Raw genomic sequence first — 22,330 nt, 5'->3', positions numbered from 1 at the left:
CCACAGGTAAGGCACTGAGGCTCAGGGAGGTTAAGCAAATGTGCTTGGAGACAGGAGAGTGAGCGAAATGGCGGGGCCGGGATGCGGATGGGGCCCGCTAACCCCGGAGCCGTGCTCCTTGCTGCTGCACTGGCGTTGTCATCTCTGGGAATAAGGAGGGAGCTGTGGGGCTGTAGATCTGTATTATGTCTGCATCTGAGGGCAAGTGTGAGGCAGCTTCTCAAAGTCCTGCCACAGGAAGAATGAAAGGCCATTCTGTGAAGGGACCACTGAGGGGTACGGCTGCAGATGTGAGGGGTTTATGAGGCTGACTGTGCACACTGGGCAAAGCCCACTCTCGACTCTGCCCAGCCCATTTCTGGGCCCCCGGGCTGCCCTGAGCAAAGGCTGTGTGTAAGCGGGTAGGCAGGGGAGGGTGTGAGCAACGTCCTGTCTTCTTACTGCCTCCATGTGGCTGCAGATGGCAGGGAGTTTGAGAGTTCAGGAGAGACAAGGAGGGGAGTGAGGGGAAAGCAGCAGCTGTACTAACCTTTCATCTCTTTTACTTTCGGGGCCACCCTTGCTCCCCTCATCTGCCCAAATTGCCCAGATAGGCTAGGAAGGCCCATACCTCAACACCCCATGCCCTCCAAACAAGCCAGTCAGCTTCCCCACTCATGCGGCTCTCCCTCATTGACTTGCAGGCTTTTAACTGGGCACTGCTTCATCTAGGGTTCCTTCTGATATTCTCCTCTTCCTGGAAGCCTTTCTTGATTGAACCAAGCCACCAGATGCCATTATAAGCCTTTGTTCCTGTGATACCTAGGGGCTTGGTTGGCCTTTCTTCCTCTCTCTCTATTTCTCTGTCTCTGTGCTGGGGTGGGAGAGGGAAGGGAGAGTACCAGAGCCCCCTCAGTAGGATGGGAGTTCTCCAGAGCAGGAGTACCTTTCAGGACTCAAAACAGAGGCAGTTGGGGAGCGAAAAAGAAGAGAAGGTCTCCTAAGAATCTCTTGGCTCCCTCGGAATGCCTGGTCCAGCAGGGGCCTCGCACACACTCCAACGAGGGAGGGAAGATGGTGTCTTGGCATCCCGTGCCACTCCGGGGGATCAGCTAACTCTTATTCCCTAACTTCAATCCTGCTTCTTGCTAATTCTTTCCATTTTGTCCTTGCCATTTTTGGAGGAAAAGCAAGTCTTCCACCAGCCTTGAGCCCTAGTCCTTCAGGGCCTTTACATCCAAAGAAATTGGCTGTTGGGTCCCTCCAGTCCTCCTTATTCTGACACCTCACATTTGCCCAGACCTTCACAGTTTACAACTTCCTGCACAGGGAGCTGCAAAGCGGCACTTGCTAAGAAAAGGCTGGCATCATTATGCCATGTTACCGATGAGAAAACTGATGTCTAGAGGTTGTGACCTCTTCAGGGTCTTGGTGCCAAAATGGCCCCAGTCTCTTGACTCCCAGCCCAGGCCTCTTCCTGACACACTCGGACGACTTGTCACATTCTCACCCACTGCCCCCTAAATAAAAATCTTCCTTGTGCCCAAACTCACTCATCTCAGCTCCTCTCTCCTTCCTCCCATCCCTCCTGGGGGCTCCCCGACTTCAATGATTTCAGGTTGGGGGAGAGAAAAGAGGGAGCAGGACAGATCAAATGGAGGCAGGAAAAAAGAAAGGGACAGAGTCGATGCCAAAAGGGAAGAGAGAGGGTCACAGGCAGACAGAGCAAGCCGGAGACAGAGAGAAGCACAACTAAGGCAGAGGCCCGGCGAGAGCACCAGAGCTTGAGGGAGCCAGGCTGGTGGAGCCAGAGGTACCCCAAGAGAGGCATGGGGAGAGGTGGGGGGCGAGTCAGAGCTGGCCTCATTCCTACACTGTGTGCAGGAGAGAGTCCCCTCATTATGCAAATGGCCCCGGGTGTTACCAGAGAGGGACATCTGCTCTGTGCATCGCGGGGCGGCAGGCAGGAGCGTGGCTTCTGAGAGACATGTCCTCCTCTAGCGCCCATCTAGAGGCAGCCAGGACCCCCGCCCCTCGGGCTCCCCAGTCGTCAGCCCTCGAGGCCCATTCCTTCCAGTCTTGCTCCCCCGTTCCCTGTGGAGGCCTCGAAGTGAATGTGAGGAGGAGGGTGAGCGCTGAGGGGAACAGGAGGCAGCGAAGGCAGGAGGGGCCGAGTGAAGAGGAAAAGGAGCAAAAGGGGCAGTTTCTGGGGCTCCGGGGCAGCAGAGAGGAAGAGGGAAGGGAGAAGCTGCCTCACCAACAAGCCTGGCTGCCGGGAGAGGCTGGGAAAGTGAGGCACTGGCTCTCCACCCTCCCAACACTCCTCTGCTCTGGTGGGCAGAGCCTTATGTTCAGAAGGGGGAGCGCAGTCCTTGAGTGGCCTGGGTACATGCTGGGTGAGAGGGTGCCAGACCTCGCACACCCTACACGTCCTGCCAGGGGCTGCCCACACGCCCATTTTGCTCTCTTCTATCTGGACTTGGCTTTGGAAGAAGTTTAAAGAAGAAGTTGGGGAGAGAAAGCTGGGGAGACGTGGGGACACTGCATGTAGGCATGAGGCCAGGAACAGACAAGTGGGAAATGAAGGAGGCAACGGAGAAGGGGAAGGACGGCAGGGACATCAAGAGAAAGAGATGGAAGAGGGGGCTGGGCACTTTGGCAGTGGGTTATTACTGAGCACTGTGAGTTTCGCCCGCCGGGAGCGCAGGGCAGCCTCGGTGGCCTGACACTCATAGGAGGCGTCGTCTGAGAGCTCGGCATCTGTGATCTCCAGGTTGTACTGCCCGGCGTCCGCAGAGCCCACGACCCGGTACCGTGGCCAGGCTGCAGGAACAGAAAGGACGAGCCTGATGTGAGCCCCGCCCCAACCTGGGAACCGGCCTGGCTTACCCTGTCCCAAGGTCACATCCTCTCCCCACTTCTCATCCTTATGTCAGGGTCCACATCCCATTCCAGGCCAGCACTCCTCCCTCCGCCCTCTCTTGGAACCCCATCGCCCTCTCCTGGGACCCCACGGGCAGCTGATAAGAATGAGGTCCCAGAGGCAGACACCACCATGATGTCACAACCTCCTCCAGGGAAGCTGGGAGCCATAAAGCAGGAGCTGGGGACAGGGGGGCCAGCAGAAGGGGGAGATGAGCAGCAGCAGATGAAATCTCCGAAGCTGTTTGCAGACAAATGTCTCTCATAATAATAGGAAAGAAAGAGAAAAAAAAGGCAGACAGCAGGGAGAAAGGGGGGGGGGGAAGGGCGTGTGGGCTCTAGGAAATATAGGGCATCGCAGCACAGACATGAGCTCACTGGGGCCAAAGGGAAGCCCAAGGCGGGCCAAGGTCTTGCCCTCACTCACCAAGGGAGGGATGCACGAGGCAAGGTCCCGCCAGCTCCCTGAAGGAGCCTCTAAACCAGAGTCTCGGTTCCCTGCAAAAGCTGTGGCTATGGCAGGTGGGCCTCTCCAATTCTGTCTCCTTGCCCTCCTTCCTCCAGTCTCCCGCCCACCCCCTCACTCTCCCCTGTGCTCCTCTCTCGGTTCTTCACCATCAGCTCCCTCCCAGTATCCCCCTCTGTCCAGAGGCTATCGATTCTTCTCACTCCATATCTATTGATCTCTCTCTCTCCCCCAGTTTCTTTCTCTTTCCATCATCAAGAGATGTACCAGATCCATCTCTTTCCTTTCTACAGATTGCTTTGTACAGACAAATTTCCCCTACCTGTACTAATACATGGAACTCACAGCAAATAATCTCAACCCCCTGGACAATAATAAGAATAAAAATATACAGTCCCTCCTATCCTTTTATCATCACACTGCTTTACAGTCCACAGTGTGTTTTCACAAGCATATTCTCTCATTTGTCTCCCCAAAGCGCTTCTAAGGCAGACAGGCAGGCCTGCGACTACTCTGCCTATTTTACACGGCAGTAAACTAAGGCCCAGGAGGTGAAGTGGCTTTCCTAAGGTCACCCAGCTGGTAGGTGGCAGAGGCGGGACTAGCACCCAGGTATCTTGACACCTCATCCACTCTGCCAACAGCCTTTTCAAAAGTATCTTTACTCGCTTTGGAATATAGGAGGTTGGGTTTTTTGTTTTTTTTTTTTTCACCAACTCATTATGTTTGCTTCAGCACCGGCTCCATAGTGCTTAATAAAGGCATGTTGAATGAATAAATAAATAAGTGCTCAGGCTGATATTAAAATGAGTTTTGGCCTCTGAGCAGACATTGCCTGGGCGGGGGGCAGGACAGAGGCTGAGGAACAGCAGCCTGACATGAAATCTTTGCAGGACAGGGGGATGCCCGGGCTCTCCCCAGCTCTTGCAGGACACATTAGTCTCCCAGCACATCCTGTGTCACCTCTGTCTGCCGGCAGCACCTCTCGTGGTGTCTGTCTGTCTGTCTGTCTGTTTGAAGCTCTCTTATGTAAATGTCTCTTGGTTCCCTTGACCTCTTGGGCTTCCCACTGGCTTTCTCGAGCCAGTCCACAACTGGGAGGAAAGATAAAGCTTCAGAGTTTGGAAAGCAGTGGAGAGAGCTCAGGAAGAGAGGGACAGACTGACCTCCAAACAAATGGGATGGGGGGCTGGAGCAGAGAAGGAATGTGGTGGGGATGTTAAGTCCAGGAGTTGATGTTGTGGGGAGGGGACACAAAGATGGGACAGTCCAGATGCGGGCTGGCTGGGCGGCCCCACTCACCTTTGAGGCCCTGGCCCATGCCCAGTGCCAGCCCGTCCTTGGTCCATTGCACGATGCCCGAGTAGTTGAGCAGCACGCAGGGGAGCACGGCCCGCTGTCCGGCCACCACGGTCTGGTCGGCTGGCTCCTGGCTGAAGCGGGTCTGGGTCCCTGGCAAAGCCAAAGCCGGCACAGGGTAAGGAGATGAGTGAGGAGAGGGCCTCTCGCAAGAGGCCACCCCTTCCAGGCTCCCAGTCCACGCCCGCCCTGCAACAGGCCAGAGAGAGAGAGCCTGAGCCTGGGAAGGTGGACTCACCAGTCCCTCTCCCACTTCAGTCCCAACCCCTTCCCTCCAAGACATCGCCTGCTCGCCCTTGATTCCTCTCTCCCTCCACGGCCCATGGGAATGGGGTTCAGGAGCTCAACTGCTTAGCAATCATGGAAAGTGGTGCAGTGTTATGTAAAGGCCTTAGGGGCCTGTCTAGTACAACCCTCTCGTTTTACAGACAAGGACACTGAGGTCCAGAGAGATGAGTAACTTACCCAAGGGCACCCAATGGCTTAAGGACAGAACTGAGATTCAGACCTGAACCTCAGCACTCCAGGTCCTAGGCTCTTGCTCTACCACCCCTACCACATCTCCCTCGCCCCTACACCCAGGTCAACAGGTGATGCATCCATAATAGATGCTGCTGGTGATGCTGTGGCCCCTCAATCCTTGGAGCAGGAATATAAGACCATACCCCTACTTGGACACGTGTCTTATGAGCCAGTGTGAAGTAACACATGTGCGCAGCTATGCCAGATACCCATCCCCCACGAATGCACGCAGAAAGTGCCTAAGGGCAGACTCTATGGGACAGGCATGTCCACGTGTGTGTATATGAGCTTCCTGGGTGGCCGTGTATCTAAAACGAAGCAGCTCTGAGTCCGCTTCTTGGCACATTTATCCTATTGTGTGTGTTGACCCCTTGCTCCCGAGCTCTGGGGGCAGGAGTGCACGCACAGGACACACCTGCACACACTCAGCCTCCCGCGCTGTGGGAGCCGAGAGGACATGTGACTGTTCCACCCTTCCTCTGGCTGTGGGAGCTACACATGGCTGCCCGGCTGGCAGCTCGGCCGGGAGCATTTGATTAGAGACCTGCAGAGTAATTGCCCTTAATTGTGGAGCCCAAATGGAGCAGGGAATTGGATTGCGGGTTTCTTCTCCCCCACCGCTCTGGCCCACCCACTCCAGCCAGCCTGGTTGGACCGGTGATGGGGCAGGCCTGGGCACCGTGCAGAGCTCCAGGAGCTGTGGCCATCAGCTTCCTGTGCTGCCCGGCTGTGGGGAAGAGGAGAGGAGATGGAAGGGCTGTGGGATAGCAAAGAGAGAGGTCTGGGGCTTCCTACCCATGTCCCCAATCTGTCACACCACTGTAACCAAAATCAACTTTTCCCAGAACTCAGGGGACCCCTCCCCTTCTTTCCCTCTCCAGCTCCCAAGTCTTTGCAGAGACTACAATCCACAAATCCAACTCTTTCCAAACTCAGCTTTCCAAAATTTCTCTGATCCTATGTGTAAGCAAATGGAACTTGTCCTCCCCCATTCAAGACCGCCTTCTAAGCAACAGGACCCTAGTCTCATCCCCTCCCTTCTTTTTTTTAACTTCTCCAGCTCCACTCCTCCCCTTCTTTCCAAATCTACCCCACATCTCCCTCCTCCAGGAAGTCCTCCTAGATTGATCCCTCAGCTCCTTGGGCAAACATAGCTTGTCTCATCACTCACCCCTGCTGTCACAGCTCTGTCCATGGGATTTCCTGTCCTAAAGTATCAGAGTCTATGCCCATGCTTTTGTATGTCATGGGGTAGAGGGCAGCTGGTGGGTGGGGGCGTTTGCCCTTCTGTTCCACCAGAATGGGAACTTCTTCTCAAGGCCAAAGGCCATGCTGTCTCTTCCCTCTGAATCTCCCCGGACATTTGACATCCACATTGGTTGCTGTGCACAACGGGGACCAACTAAGAGGGGGTGGAAGGATGGCCAGCACATGATTTAATGCAACGAGGCGGCCTCTTTTGGTTAAACATGCAAATCCAGCTCTTTGGGTCTGCAGGAAGTTAGAAACAGGGCTGCTCCCCACACTCCATGAGCAGCTCCCCAAGTCTGCTGACCTGACATCCCATCCGTGTCTTCTACGGAAGGAAAGTGTCAGGCTCACCCATATTTCCAGGGATTAGGGTGGCAGGTGCTGAGATCCTGGGGGAGGGGGTGGGTCAGGTGAGCAGCCAGCATTATTAATTCAGGCATTGCCCTCATTATTATTCAAATTTATTCATATCCTTGCGCATTTCTCCAGTGCAGCTCCATGCTGCAAACTCTCCACACTCACGTTTCTCCTTCCCACAGCCCCCGGAGCCCAAGTCAAGGGCCTGGCCGTGGGGTGGCCTGTGAGCCCTGGCTCAGAGATGGAATTTACAGTCACAGTTTTCCTGCGTGGGACTTAGACACCCTGGTGTCCTGTTGAAATCTCCGGAGGACAGTGAGAAGCTGGCTCCTTGTCCACTGGGAGCAAGGAGGCAGCTGACCCTGCGGAGGGGCAGAAGGGAAGCCCTTGAAGTCAGAGTCAGAGATGGGGATCTTAGGGAGGAGTGGTGTGACCTTGGGCATGTCACTTCCCCATCCTGGACCCCAGTTGCTCACCTGTACAAGGACAAGTCTGGACTAAGGACTGCAGAGGTCCCTTTTAAGAGCACAGGTTCAGGAGACAGACTGAGGTTTGCATAGTTTCTGTGTCACCTTGGCCAAGCTACTTACTCTCTAAGCTTCATTTTCCTCATTGGTAAATGGTGGAGGGTGGGGGAGGGGGATAACGCCCACCTCCCAATTGCCCCTGGACTGAGTTAAATGGGATGAGGCGGATGGCATGCCTGGTACATTCCCTTGCATGTGCCCACTAAATGGCAGCTATGACCCTTATTTATCCTGAACGGTTAGATAATTAGAAGGACGGCCAGAAACCTGAGCAGGGACACGACAAAGAAGATATCTGTTGTCCTAGGGATTTGGGAGTAGAATTCCCTCTTGGGTTAGGCCTGGTCGAAGCAGTTTTTAGTCTGGAGACAGAGGGATGGAAGCAGTAACCCTGAAGAGAGTCCAGAGAGGAGGGGAAGTGAAGGGTCTCGGGAATTTAACTGGATGGAAAGACAGCATAGATCCTGAGCCTGCGACAGTTGCAGGCAATGTTTCCTGGCCCCAAAACATCCCCTGCAGCCAAGACAGTATCTAAGATAGAGTCCAGATGCCCACAGACTGTCCCGACGTGCCTTATGATTTGGAGAAAGACAAAGCGTACCCTGACCAAGTCCCATTCTCTCTACTCTGCACACTCCAGGCTTCCGTCACCCTTCATGCCTTTGCACAGGCCTTTCCCTGGGTGGAACACTGCTCTCTCCCCCTCTCTTGGGATTCAAACAGCCACCTCCTCTGTGAAGTCTTCAATGACACGCCTGCATGCCCTGAGAGCCCTTTACTGTAGTGGGTGCGTTCTGCACTGCCCACTGGCTGCCCTGCCCCCGGGAGAACTCCTTGAGTCTGGACTGTGTCACTCAGAGCTCCAGCCCCATCACCTAGCACGGGGCCTGGCTGCCAGGCTCACAGCAGGTGCTCCGAATAAGCCTGCTGATTGATGGGGTGAGAGTGAGTCAGTGCCTGAGTAAACGTCCTGCCTGGTGAAACCCCATCAAGGAAAGGAGGCAGAGCTCCCCCGGCCCAGGGCAGGCTCCCAGACTCTGGCAGAGGCAGGGACAGGGCAGGGGAGTGAAGGGACAAGACAGGCTTCTTCCCGCAGCGAGAGGAGGAGCAGAGCTGGGAATGGGTAGGGGAAACAGAACTCTGGAAGGTTCTGATGCAGTGATGGGGGTGGGTGATGAGGGGCTATGGTGATTGCTGAGGGAAAAGCCTAGAGAGTGAGCAATGAGGTGCAGACATCACACAGAGCATAACAGGAAGGACAGAGGTGTCCTGGTGGCATTACAATCAAAAAACAGGTACTGGGTATGTCTTTACGTGTCAAGAAAGTACCAAGATGTGGTAGTGACCAGTGGCCTAACAAGGATACACACAAATCTGAGAACACACAAGGGCCTCCAAGGTCCTGGTGACCTGGGCCTTCCGGTCTGTGACAGAGGGGAGCCTACACTGGAACTGGGGGGAAATTTCAGTCCCTTCCTTGTGCCCACACCCCTTTTCCAGGAAACAAAACCAGCGCTCAATAGAAATGCAGGGGAATCACTCCCTGAGGGATGGGGATGTGGGGCTCTAGGAGCCAAGTGGGAGGGGAATCAGGAAGGACCTGAGCACAGACAGAATGTGACCACAGACCAGCCTCTCTCGCAACAGTGTCATGTAAACGGCCTCAGCCACCTAGCAGCTCCACTCTGGGGGGCACACGAATGTAACGTGTGTGTTTTTAAATGAATTCTCACCTGCTTTGATCCCACTCCCTCCCTGTCTTCAGACACCGTCGCAGATGTGGGGGACTCTTGAGCAGCCATTGTGGAGACAGGCAGAGAAGAACTGCGCTGTACACAGGCTCGCGGGAGCACACACTCACAGACAGAGGGGGAGGCTGACAGAGGCGCGAATGACGCTGAGAAATAGAGACAAAGACAGACACCCACACAGACGCAGTGGGAGAGCGGAGGAGAGAAAGGAGACTGGGGGGCAAGAAGGGAAGAGGAGATGGTGGTTAGAAAGAGGTCAGGAAAGAAAAAGACACAGGCCTGGAACAGAGATCCAGAGAGAAAAGCCCCGGGAAAGACCGGTGACACAAAGACGCCCCTGGAGTCAGAGAAACCCAGGCCAAGGCAGAAGGGAAGGAAGGCTGAGGGTCACTGAGAGATGGAGACCCAGAGAAAGACAAAGAGAGCAGGGCAGGGGAGGTGTGTGGGTGCATGTGGGCCATGAGGGAACCAGGGCCCCATCTCCTGCTCAGCTCTCTCCTTCAGGCATGTTGTCGTGAGGCTGGGGCATCTCAGACTCCAAGTACCCCCCGCCTCTCCCCATCCAGTGTTGCCACCAGGACAGGAGATCTCTAGATTCTCAGCCAGGGTTTTCAGGCAGGTGAATAGCTGAGCAGGTGGGGAGGGCAGGGGAGCACAGAGGGACCCTGGGGAGGAGTTAGGAGTGCAACAAGGGGTACTGTGGGGAGCACTGTGCTTCTCACACAGGTGAGGCCAGGGCAAAGCTGGGGAAACCCTGATGTCCCACAGCTTCCCCTTCGCCTCTCTCCCAGACCTCCTTCCTCTCAGGTTAACCCCTGGCCTCATCACCCAACCCCGTAAGTCCAAGCTCCTCTGGCCTCCCATCAGGCATAGTTCCCTCCCTGCTCTTCCCCCCGATTGCCTGAGCTTCTGGTTATAGCACTTATCACAGCCTGCCTGGGATTAAAAGTTACTCACGTGTGTGCATTTCTGTCTCCCACTCTCCTGGGAGCCCCTGGAGAACAGAGACACTTTGATTTACTTTTCTCATCCCTTCCATCCCAGCAATGTTCCTTAATAATGATAACTCCCAATCATGAGATGCCGACTACATGCCAGACACCAAGGCAGATGCCTTATGGACGTCATTTCTAGCCCTGTAATCCACTATACAGTGGCAGTTATTATCTCCATTTTATAGAAAAGGGAAATAAGGCTCAGGGTGCTTGAGGCACAGACATTAAGTGGGAGAGATGGGAATGAACTCAGGTTCTCAGGCTGCTGAGTCCCAGCTCTTGGCCCCAAGCCATGCTACAAGAATATCCAAGGAGTATCTCCCAAATGGACTGGACTTGGGGCCCCTGGCCCAGAGAACTTCTGGTGGCCCTCAGCTCTGCCTCCATCTACCACTTCTGATCTCTACCTTACACATCAGACTTCCATCTTAACCCTGGTTACCTCCTGCGAGGGCAGTGCTCCTCAGATCTGGGGCTGGCCCGTGACCTGTAGCCATGCAGGATTTGCCCTGCACACTGCCACCAAGCACAGGAGAACGCTTGGTGTAAATGTCTCTACTTGAAGAGAGTGGTTCCGAAGGCTGGAACAATCACCAACAGCATCCAGACAGGTTTCAGTGATTCATAAACCGCCAACCTTTAAGCCACCCGTGTCCACCAGCAGGTATAGTAGTAATAATACAGCCCCTGGTTACAAAGTGCCAGTCACCGTGCCAAGCACCTCACTGAGATGAGTTCACTTAACAGACACAACGACCCTATGATGGAGGTTTCGTTACTATCCCTAGTAAGGACCTAAGGCTCAGTGAGATGAGCAACCTTCCTTCAGTCATGCAGCTGCTAAGTATCAGAGCCAGGAAGCCAAGCAAGGGGCCAGAACGCCTGGCTCCCCTGGAGTGAAATGCCATCTCAACAGCCTGCCTACTGCTATCTTCCCACCCCTCTCCATCCCCTGGACCTCCTAGCTCAGATTCTGGCTATTGTGCAAACTGGTCCCCTGATGCCTCTCCATCTCCCCTTGATACTGTCGCCTCACCTAGGACACCTTCTCTTCTCTCAGCACCATCCCGTCTTTCCTTCTCAAGCCTGATCTTCCTAGGCTGACACTGCCTTCCAGCTCTGTTCTCCAGCTCCCTCCTCCATCCTCAGCACAGCACTGGGGTCCAGAGTTAGGCCAAGAGAGGCCACCTGTCTTAGTCTCTGTGTGTGAGCACATCTCTTGTTCCCGCTAGGCCTGTCCCTGGGGCTGGGGATGGTCTCCCCAACAAAGGTCTGGTGAGGACAGAGAGTTCCAATTCCATTTTTGACTGAGAACTAGGAAGTGACCTCTAAATCTATCAAAGAAAGGCTGGAAATGCTTACAGATTCTCATACACACATTGTGTAATTCTTTGGGCACACGCGTACCATAACACTTAAGCACACATGTTCACTGGTGCATGTGCACATGCACACACGCAGACACACAGGTCTTGCACCTTTGCATTCAAGTACATGTTTCTGCACCCCCTGGGTGCCCGTGTCTTGGCACATGTGCCCTGGCAGTCATGCTCCCAGAGCCCTGCCTGCCAGGCCAGCAAGAAACCGGAGTGGGAGAGGGGCCAAGCACATGAGAAGCTGAGGAAGCTAGGCTGCAGGAAAGGGGGGTGGTGGAGGCCAGGCCCTGTCTCCCCGGATTTATCAAACGAGCAGTAATGAACCCCCTGGGCCGGAGCGGTCCCCACGCTCTCCATTCCAGATCACTGCTGGTTCAAAGGGAAGCCTTTGATTCACACCGACAGCTTTCAGATGGAACTAAATCTCTCCACACTCCACTCTTCCTCCTGCCACTCTCCCTCCCTCTCTCTACTCTCACATCTTCGCTCTCCCACCCTCCCCCTAGACTTTCTCCCCCACCCTAACCATTCCCTTCCTGCTCTCTGAAAAATACAACAGTCAGAGAGGGCCCCTCCTGTGGGATTCTCTCACCCAGAAAAGAGGATTGCAATTCTCTGGGCTGGGCCAGCAAGGGGGAAGGGAGAGAAGAAAGGGAGATTTGCACTTTTGATAAAGGAGGAGAGAAAACAGAGGAGAAGGGAGGAAGGGAGAGAGGGGGAGGGCGAGGAGGGGGGTGCTGGCTGGGGCAGGCAGAGTGAGGACAGAGAGGAGAGAAAGACAGAAACCCTGGCTGCCCCAGCGGTGATGGTGGCACCAAGACATACAGAGGCAGAAAGAGAAGCAGGTTCAGGACCCATAGACTGGAAGCTCCAAGGAGGGAAGCCCCACACCTGCTCAGCCGACAGGGCATGAGGGGTGTGGGTCTGTTGATTTTGCCTTATATAGAGCCCAGCCCAGAATCTGAAAATGTCAAAATGATATGACTTTAGGGACTGTCAACCCCTCCTTGGACAGGTGAGGAATCGGGTCAGAAAGCTCCATGACTTGCTCACAGCAGGTGATCTCAGGGATGGCTGTGAGAGATGTCAGGCCATATGGATATCAGATGGACTCCCCCAAAGACAAGTTTCCAAACATTCAAAGACTATTATCCACCCCCCTCTGCTGCCCACCAGCATTCACCATATCAAAGCACTTTGCCTTCATTTCACAGTTTGAAGTGGAAAAAGACAGAGTAGGCAGCAGGGGCCTCAAATGCCTTGACTCACTTGATCTACCCACCAATCCACCGATCCACTGACCATCACCACCACCCCACTTTCTTTTACTACCAATCCGATTTCGGTCCTTTCTCATCCTAGGAAGCTGAACAAGTCTCTCCTCCCTCCCCACAATCTGCTTGGCCAAGCCACCCTGATGTCCATCTCCAAGGCTGGGGTATGGTAGGGACAGCCGAAGGGGAATCTTTCCAGGGACCAGATGGGATTTTACGAGTGGCCACAATCTGGCCTGGTTTCCTTCATTTGAGCAGACCACAGAGGCCGGCTGCAGACGCTGGCCGCAGGGCCTGGCTGGTATTCATGGTAACAGGGCTCATGAGTTTATTGGTCTCGGCCAGTGGACTAGTCACTGCAAGAGGCAGGAACAGAACCCTGCAGGGGGCAAGAGGAACAGCCCAGCCACCATCCAGCTGTGTGACTTTGGGGAGGTCACTTTCCTTCTCTGGGTCTCAGCTTCCTTCAACTGTAGAGAGAAGGAGCTGAAGACTTGGCCCCCAAGGGCCTTTCCAGGTCCAATGTTCTAAGATTCTCCACATCTCCTGCTCTCCCGGGGCCTCAGCCAGACCTTGCTGACACCCCTAAGGACTCAGCCCCATGCCCCGTCCCTCTCAGACTATGAAGGAGTTCTGGTATACTTGGGGTCATCCTGGCATTTCTTCCCAGCAAGGGTGTAGTGGGAGGTCTGCGGGTTTGTGGCTGAGAGGACGCCAAAGATGTATCCAGCATACGGAAAGAAAGGCCTTTTGTTTTCCCCAGTAAGGAGCTCCCCATCCGAGTTTCTTGCATCCCCTTCTACTAGGTTCATGGTGAGAAAAAGGAGGATACAGGGCAGGCAATCCTGGGTCTCTTAAGTGACCTGCCAGCCCAGGCTCACTCACAAGGACTTTGAGCTCCTGAACCAAAAAAGACTGGCAGGTGCAGCTGGGACCCCCTGCCCCCACCACCCCATTTGGACCTCCAGCTCCCTCTGTCCTGCCAGACCAGAGGCACCTGGACCAGACCTGATCTGACAACTCTATGCAAATGTGCCCTGGCAGGGGACCCTGAGAATGTTTTATAGGAAGGACAATGGCATTGTGAGCCCAAGTGGGGTTGGCTCTAGCAGGTATGACAGGCGGGAGCAGAAAGGGGGGGTGGCAGGGCTGGTGGATTGTTCTGCTGAAAAACTGAATTTCAATCTGGCTTCAGTGGGCAAGGGAAGGGCAGTGTGGGAGAGAGGAGGCAGGTGGCCGGCAAGGGCTTAGCTCAGACAGGAGACAGAGGATAAGGGAAAAGAGAGCAAAAGACAGAGAGAGAGGGAAGGAGAAGAGAGTGCAAATGTTAGGACAGCCACAAAGCCAGAGAAGACTGGAAGAGGTGGAGGAAGGCACCAGGAGCTGGGCTGGGACGGCGGGGAAAGGAAGGGGACCCTCCTCCCTCCACCCGACTCCAGGCCCTGAGTCTGCCTCCCCCAACCCACTAATGGAGGATGGAGATGCCCCGGTCCCCAGTAGTCCCCAAGTCCACAGAGGGGGAGGAAAAGACACTGAGAGATGGCCCAACGTGCAAAGGCAACAGAGCACAGAGAAAAGGACTGGAAGAGAGAGTCACAGAGAGAAAATAGAGAGCAAAGAAGATGCAGAGAACATTGGTAACAGGAAGAGTGAGACAGAGGCGATAAAAGACTGTTTGAAGGTCAGGAAGGAGGGAAGAAGGAAGGAAGGAGCTGAGGTGACACTGGTATGAAAGAGATAGCAAAGGGAAAGAGAAGAAAATTAAATTAGAAAGGGGATCTGAAGGTTAGAGCTGGAAAGAGCCCTGGTCACCAATGCCACACCCTTGTCTGGAAGAAACTGAGGGTCAGCAAAGGAGACAGATGGGAATGTCTCCAAATTTCTGGTGGCTTCTGAGCCAGCCTCCCAGTTACAGAAGGCCCCCTTCTCCAGGGGCAGGACACACCCCAAAACCTGCTGTCCTGCGCTGGGGGGGTGGGGGGGGGCAAGTTGAGGGGTGAGGAATTGTAAGCCAGAAATCCTCCTTCACTAAAGGAAAGGAGGGGAAAAGGAGCAGTGAGAGAGAAATTACCGACAAGGCTGGGAAGATGGATAAAAATGGGAAGTGAGAATCAAGAAAAAAAGTAATGAGACCATCTGGGAGAGGAAAATGAGAATGAAGATAAGAAGGACAGAGGAGGGGAGGAGAGAAACTGGAGAAGGGAGAGGCGGGGCAGCAGAGGCCTGGCGGGGGCGGGGGGGGGGGGGGGGGGGGGGGTGTGTGGGCGGAGTGGCGGGGAGGCCTGGGGCGGATTACCACCCTCTGGCCTCAGCTGAAGGTCTTGAGCATTTAGGTCAAAGAAAAGGAGTGAATCCTTGAGAAATGGAAGGGATTTTTGAAGGGATTAGCCAAGGAGGGGGAGGAGGAGAGAGGTGGGCTGTATCTGAGGTAATTCCAAAGGCAACTGAGGGCAAGGCCCTTGTCTCTCCCCAAAATCAGGACAGGTCTAAGGGACTGCCACCACTGCCTCTGTCCCACAGGCAGCCTCAGGGGGCGAGCTAATCCTGGCCCCAGGCAGCCGTGTGCCCTCCAGGAGGGAGATCAATGAGTCACCCCTCATCTCCCTGCCACCCTGCTTTTCCCTAGGCAAACAAACAGTTGTCCTGGGGTCTAACTCCATTCCCTCCTCCTACATTAAACCCCTCCCTCAGGCAGAGGGCACAAGGTGTCCCTACAGGGAAGAGCAAGTTCTGCTCTCAAAGTCCCCCTGTGCTTGTCTGAATAGTCTCAGTCACCACTGTTAGGAATGTGCCTTTGGAGTACAATCTGATAGTAGCCAGGATGGCACCCTGAGTCCCCCACAGGCTCCAGGCCCGGGAAGAAATGTGGGCTGATCCCCAGACCCTCTCCACAGAGGTCTCCTGGCACTTTTAGGAAGAGGCCCCAGAATAAATAGTCTCAATTTTGAGAAATCCAGAAAGGTGAGGGCTGGGACAGCAATACGGAGGGCATTCTCTCCTTTACCCTGAAACCAAGAGTCAGAAGGAAATCCAGGTCTTCTGATATGGTCAGGAGCTCTTAAGGACACTTCTCCATTTCTAGGTTTAATGAGCTTTATTATATTTCTGCATCCCCTCACATCCCCCTCCCCTCAAAAAAACAAAAAAAGGCCAGCAAATTCAGGTGTTAGACCTTTGTCTCCTTCCAGAGTTGGGAACCCTTCATCACAGACGACTTCGCAGATGTCTCTAGCACTTCCGGATGGACTGACTATGAGCCAGGTGAGCAACTAATAGGGAAGGCACCGGGCTCTGATGAATGCTCTCTGCATTGGCACTGGCTGTCCACCGGTGCCTCTGAGAAAGTCTGGCTTGGCAGACATGCCACAAGCCCATGACACAGGTAGATCCCCAGACCCCATTACTGAGCCTTCATTACAAGCCCCCAGGCTAGACATCAATGACTGTGCCTCCCAGGGCAGCAGATGTTATTATTCGTGGAAGAACTTTCTAATAGCACATGGCAGTGAGTTCCCCATCCCTAGAGGTGTTCAAGGTAAGGGTGGATGACCACCTGACAGCAGTGTTCCAGAGGGCTAATGGGTAATATTTAAGATCCCTTCCAATTCCAGCACTTGATGATTCTATTCACACACCTCATATATTTTCTTCTTACTTTGGACACATACCCATCAAATAGTCAATTGTAACAGTTCGATCATGGTGGACTGAAATGGTTTGCAGTACCAAAGTTTAAAGGAAGAAATTCTGAAAGGAGCTGTCTGCAGGGAAAAGAACAGTTCAAAAAATGGTCTAGGAGGGAAGTCAAAGACATAAGCATAGCTTTTGTCCCATGGCAATTAATCATGAAACTTCAACAAGATAGCAATGGGACCTGAACATAATCCTGCTGATTTAGACCTTAGTTTAGTCTGTAGCTATATTGTATTCTACTCTGGCTCCTTTTTCACGTGACTAGACTATAAACTCCTTGAGGCAAGAGATGTAATCTTAGCTGTGCATCTTCTAAAGTGACTAGTACAAAAGTGCACTGCACACAATAGGGACTCAATAAATGCTTGTCGATTTGATTATCTGAATGAAAGATTAATGGATAAAGCACCTGCACCCAGAGAAAGTCAACTCAATTCGATATTCATTCATTCATGTAATAAGCATTTTTGGGCTGTCTACTACATACCAGACACTGTCCTGGGCTCTGGGATACAAAGTGAACAAGACAGACTTGGCCCTACCATCACCTCACTTACAGTCTAGTGGACATACCGAGTATCTGGGCAACACAGCATCATGAGTGTCACGATGGAGCCGCACGGAGTAGATCAATGCATAAGTCGCATAGTCTGACTTCCACACTGGTCTTCTCTTGGGCTGAGACCCATATCTTGTTGGCCTTTGTTGACTCTAGGCCCTTTCTACAGTCATAAACGTTGGCCATTGGAGGCTTCGCTTGGCTCACAGGAGATATCCAATAAAAACACACTTTTTGACTAAGAAGTGCCTTGAGCCTTGAAGACGAGAAGGATTCCAACAGCCCGAGAACTGGGGGGAAGGGCATTCCAGACAAAGAGAACAGCATGAGCCAAGACACGGAGACATAAAAGACCAGTGAGCAGTTGGAAGTGGCTGGAATTCAGGCACATGAAGAAATTGGAAGCAAGGTCATATCTCTTTAAAAATTAAATGTTTTCTGCTTCTGGGTATTCTTGTCTCTGCCCTCTAGAAATTTTTAGGCTGTTGAGAGAGACCAGTCTCATAAGAAAAGAACGAGGTCCAGATCAGAAAGACAGAAGTGGAAGCTGTGGCTGATCCAAGCTGCACAGAGCCATGATGTGTCAACCTGGTAAGATTCTGAGATGGGCTTACAAGAATCAGAAGGAGTTAGGCGGCTGTGTGGTGGTGTGCGTGCGTGTGTGTGTGTGCACATGTGTGTTGGGGGGTTACATGTGTCCTTGTTTGCATTCATGTGTGTAGTGAGCTTGTGTGTGTTACTGCATGTCTACGTACAAGTGTTGATATGTAACCACCCAAAGGGAGAATGGGGCACTTTCTGCCTATAACTAGGACAGTCTAGGCTTTTCCAATTAATCTCCATTAAAAAGATTTCCCGCAAAGGCGCTTCTAGAGGCCCCAAGTTGGGGTCATCTGGATCAATCCTGCATAAAGTAAAAGCAGCTCCGACTGGCTGCTGAATCGATCCATCTAACTTGGTTCACTCTACACGTGCAAGGGGCACGGAATGTTAATTTGCTGCAGGGAGCTGAGGGAGCCTGGACATGGAGGCTCTGTAATTAACAGCTGTAGGAGCAGGGTCTCAACATGGCGGCATTCAACAGGCACAGGGGAGGGAGGGCCCAGATGGAGGCCTTCGGGGTTGATGACACCGGGGCTGGGGGCTGGGCTGGAAACTCTGGTCTCCATCAGCTCCTGATCTCTCCTGTTCTGCCTGACTCAGTTTGCTCGTCAGGTGGAACACAAATGCCTCAGACAGGGGAAGCCCAGGGAGACCAAAACCACTCATCTAACCAATGAGATTACAGGCCATTGATAAGGGACACAGTAGTGGTGACCACTTGGGAGTCCATGGCAAGGGTCCATGCAGAGACTTTCTCTTCAAGGCTGTGCATACTAATGACTGTTCCTGGGACCTCAAAGTATATGAAAGCCAAGGCAGCTCTGTGCCCTTATTTCTATGAAGGAGGCAAGTATTTAGCAGAAAGGGGACAGCAACCTAGGTATATACATGTCGGCCACCTCGCCATCTCCTAGCAAGCCTATACCCACCCAGAGCCTGCTCCACATCCTTCAAATCTCCCTCCTCCAGGCAGTCTACCCACAGGGGTTGTAAGGGAGGTATTGATTTTCCTCTCCCCTCCCATGCAAACCAGCCCTTCTGGCCTGTGTCCTCATCAGTTTCTCAACATGGGCCCTTTTCAACTTTTGTACTCACAAAAATGTCACTGATCTGGGGATACCCAACCCTGCTCACGTATCTCCTTGTCCTGGGTCAGCCTCAGACTGCCCAGATGCCAGAGGAGAAGTCAGGAGCATGCCGCTGATGGAGGTGCTCACTAAAGCTTCGTAAAGGCTGCATAAAGAGGAGCTTGGTGGGCCGGAGGCATGGAGGGTGTGGACCCCCAGGTACAGGAGAAAGCTTGGAGAAAGCAGCCTGCCTCTTCTTTCACACTCTCTCTCTATATCTCTGATTCTTTCCTTCCCTTTTTGATCTCCCTGTGTTGCCCCTCCACCACCCAGAGAAATAGGGAGGGGGTCTCTCCTTCCTCCACCTCTGCTGTCCCTGGTCTCTGCAATAACTTAATGATTTCTCATTTGGCTGCCCAGCCTTCGATGGGGAGAGGCTCCCTTTGATTGCTTGTGACACCAATCTCACAACAAATTTAGTACCTCGTTTCCTGGACGAGCCAATATTCCCCCTCGATTATCTCCCTGCGAGGGGACAGGGCGCCGTGCATTCCAACGAGCAGCTTGTGCCTTCCCCAATATCAGAGTCAATCAAGCTCACAGTCCTCAGAAGGATGGAGGGGTGGGGTGGAGGAGGTTCTCACAGGAGCAGAAGAGGGCTCCGAGAGCAAAGAAAAGGCAGAGGAGGGGGAGGGGGCAGGGGGACAAGGAGGACGGTGGCGGACAGAGAGAAGCCTCAGATGCAGATTCTCTGAAATGGAAGGTGGGGATGGGAGCAGTTTGATCCTTGCTCAGATAATTCTGGAACTTCCTTCCCAAGCCGCCCCTGAAATCCTGGCATTTTCTCTAGCTGCCCCCTAAACTCTGGCATGGGGCTAAAGGAGGGAGAAGAGTGATGACCTTGGAGTCACGCTGTTTCACCCTGGAATGAAACAGGGGAGGAAAAGATGCTTCCTGATTCCATGCCCCCACTCCAGCATCCCCCCGCCCCCGACATCCGGTATCCCATGGAAATGACTTTTCCTAACAAAATCACTTGCTCTTGGCTGGGCTGCCAGAAGGGGCAGGCATCCTGTGAGGGGTCTGCCCCACAAGACTGATGAGGGGAGATGAAAAGAAATTTCTCCAGCCCAGAGGCGGTGAGTTAGAGGGATGGGGGGGCGGGGGGGTGCGGTTCTCTGAAGGGAGTTAACGGAGGAGGAAGGACAGACTGAAATAAGACCCTGGGGGACTTCTGACAGGACCCCAGGAAATGGATCAAAGGAGAAGGGGGGAGGGAGTGATAAGGAAATGTTGCTTCAAAGCAAGAGGGGAAACAAGGAGAGGCCAGCTCCACTGAAGATAGAAGGGTCCCAAATGTGCGAAAGATAGAAGTGAGAGCCGGGCCAGGTCGGGGTGTTGCAGGGGAAGGAGGGTGGGGTGGGTGTATAAGGTCATCTGTAGTGACTAGGGACAGGGAGATGGAGAAGGACCCTAAGGCTCAGAGACTCACAGAGTGGGAGCTGTGGGAGAGGCCCCGCCCCCAGGAAGGCAGGATGCAGGACTCCTGCTGGGAGAGGCAGAAGGAGGAGCAGAAGAGGGAAGGGGAAGGGGCTGATCACTAGGAGGGGTAGCAGATGGTGGCTGTCATTAAACGGATTCCAGTAAGTCCAAGAAGCCTTAGACAGCACAGACGAGCTTGGGTAAGCAGTGGGAGAGGGGAATTAAGGGGCAGAGCCGAGGAGGAAGGAACTTACACAGAAGCCTCACACCAACCTGTATGGTTTCACATAAACTAACCTTTATTCCAACTTCGACACTAACCCCAAACAGTAACCCCTCACCCAGTCTCAACCCCAACACGAACTCCAACCCAAGCCTAGTCCTAACCATCATTCTAACCCCAAATCCTAACTAGAACATGAGCTTCTTGAAGGCAACGCATCTCAAATTCCCTCAGTGCCTGGTCAGTGGAAGTGATCCACAGATGCTTATTGAACAAATGAGCACATAAACCAAACCTTAATGCTCATCCTTAACAGGAAGTCCTGCTTCAAGTCCGGCCCCTCCTGCCTGCCCCAGTGCCCATCCTCAACACTGGTCAATCCCAAGCCCCAGCTCTGACTACATCCCCACCCCCATCCTAAAGGCCACTGTCCCTAACGACGATTTCACTGCACTAACTCTCATCTCAGTTTTTTTCTGCCCCCACACCTCTAGACAGATGGTTAAAATTCATGTGAGTACACAAAGGTAAAGATAAACTAAAGACCAACTCAACTGGGAGGCCACATCAAGGTGGACCGTGGCCCCTGAATTCTTTGGCCAATTATGGATGCTTACTCTTGTCTCTAAACCAGCCACCCAGAGCCTTCTGCCCCAGGGGCTGGTGCCAGAAAGTGGGACTGAACAAGGGTATGAGGTTTAGGACAAAAATAATCTGATGCTTGAGAACCAGGAAGAGTTCATTTGATCCAAAGAGGCAGGTGTGAGCCGAGAGAAATGTGACAGAGAGTAAGTGAATGGACTCCAGTTCAGAAGCCGAGCCTGAACATCTTCCCACTCATAGCTCCGAACCTGGATCCCTTGTCCAGACACAGGGAGCAGGAACCCTTCCTGGGTGCCATGGGAAGCCCTGCGGTGGGGAGGGTGCTGTGAAGGTGCTGGGCTGCTCTGAAGACTCTGCCTATTTGCCACCTGACTCTGGAGCAGGGACCTCTGCCTCTGCTCCCTGCCCCTCCCTCCTCAAATTCCAAGGAGCGAGGCTCTCCACTTCTCAGGACCCTTTGCTCGAAGCCTGGGAGAGGAGCTGAGTATTATGTTCTGTTCTTGCTGCAGCCAAATCTGATTATCGGGACGTGTGATGGATGAGCTGGGTGTGGACCCCCAGCTCAGGGAGTGGGATGATGGAGTTAGCCTGTCACTCTTTCCCCAGGGGATGAAGCATTGGGTCCCGGATGTCATCTGGAGCGTGCACACTTCAAACATGTCTCCCTAACCAAGATCCCTGGGAGACTGCAAATCCCTCTCCAACCATTTCTTGATATAAAGAACTTTGAGCACCGCAGCACCTGCATGACCTCCCTAGGTTCCGCCAAAGGCAGGATCAGGAACCCAGGTGTGGAATCCCCAGCCTTGGGTGAGACCCGTCACCTCTGGCCAGCTGCCACGTCTGCAGGGGCCACTTTGAGGGAGGAGGTGGAAAAGCCTGCCTCTCCTGGAGAGGGGCCTCCAGGCATTTCTCAGTGACAGCCATGGGCCTTGGAAGCCTGGGGCAGGGCAGGGAGGGAGGAGGGAGAGAGACGGTACAGAATAATAATGAAGGATTTTTAATAACTCGTCAGCTATGGTGTCAGTTGAACAGCAGCGGCAGTGCAACCCGTTGGGAAAACTTTGTGAGGAACTGTCTTCCTAGGAAGTGAGAGGAGTCGGAAGGGCTGAGGGCAAAGGGAAACGTCCTCCTCAGCCCCAGGACTGCAAAGCTTTGAGCTGGCGTCCAGCCGGGGGTGCAGGACAAAGAGTAAACAGAATTACAGAGCCCTAGGTCTGGTCCTCGGGGAGCTCCCACTCTGGACCAGACCCACAGGCCACAGCCCCAGCTGAAGACAGGAGCAGCCTGTGCAGACATTACAGAGCACAGGCAGGCCACC

The 22,330-nt window shown here is 53.6% G+C and overlaps 1 protein-coding gene across 5 annotated transcripts in view; it reads right to left on the bottom strand.

Annotated features, from left to right (window-relative positions):
• KIRREL1 (kirre like nephrin family adhesion molecule 1) overlaps positions 1-22,330 on the bottom strand; it is a 99,466-nt gene that overhangs the window by 14,051 nt on the left and 63,085 nt on the right. For 3 of the 5 annotated variants that reach the window (XM_044757586.2, XM_014836876.3, XM_070497077.1), the window contains exons 2-3: positions 4,670-4,819; positions 2,653-2,802 (exon numbers count right to left, since the gene is read on the bottom strand). In XM_044757586.2, the coding sequence (XP_044613521.1) occupies positions 2,653-2,802; positions 4,670-4,819 (300 nt within the window). Of the gene's footprint in view, positions 1-2,652; positions 2,803-4,669; positions 4,916-22,330 lie in introns of all 5 variants that reach the window. The other 2 variants (XM_014836874.3, XM_014836875.3) reach the window with 1 other exon arrangement.

Source organism: Equus asinus, chromosome 25 (genome assembly GCF_041296235.1).
Source record: "Equus asinus isolate D_3611 breed Donkey chromosome 25, EquAss-T2T_v2, whole genome shotgun sequence".
NCBI classification, from domain to species: domain Eukaryota; kingdom Metazoa; phylum Chordata; class Mammalia; order Perissodactyla; family Equidae; genus Equus; species Equus asinus.
The sequence above is the reverse complement of the archived record's forward strand: the minus strand, read 5'-3'. Positions and strand labels throughout refer to the sequence as shown.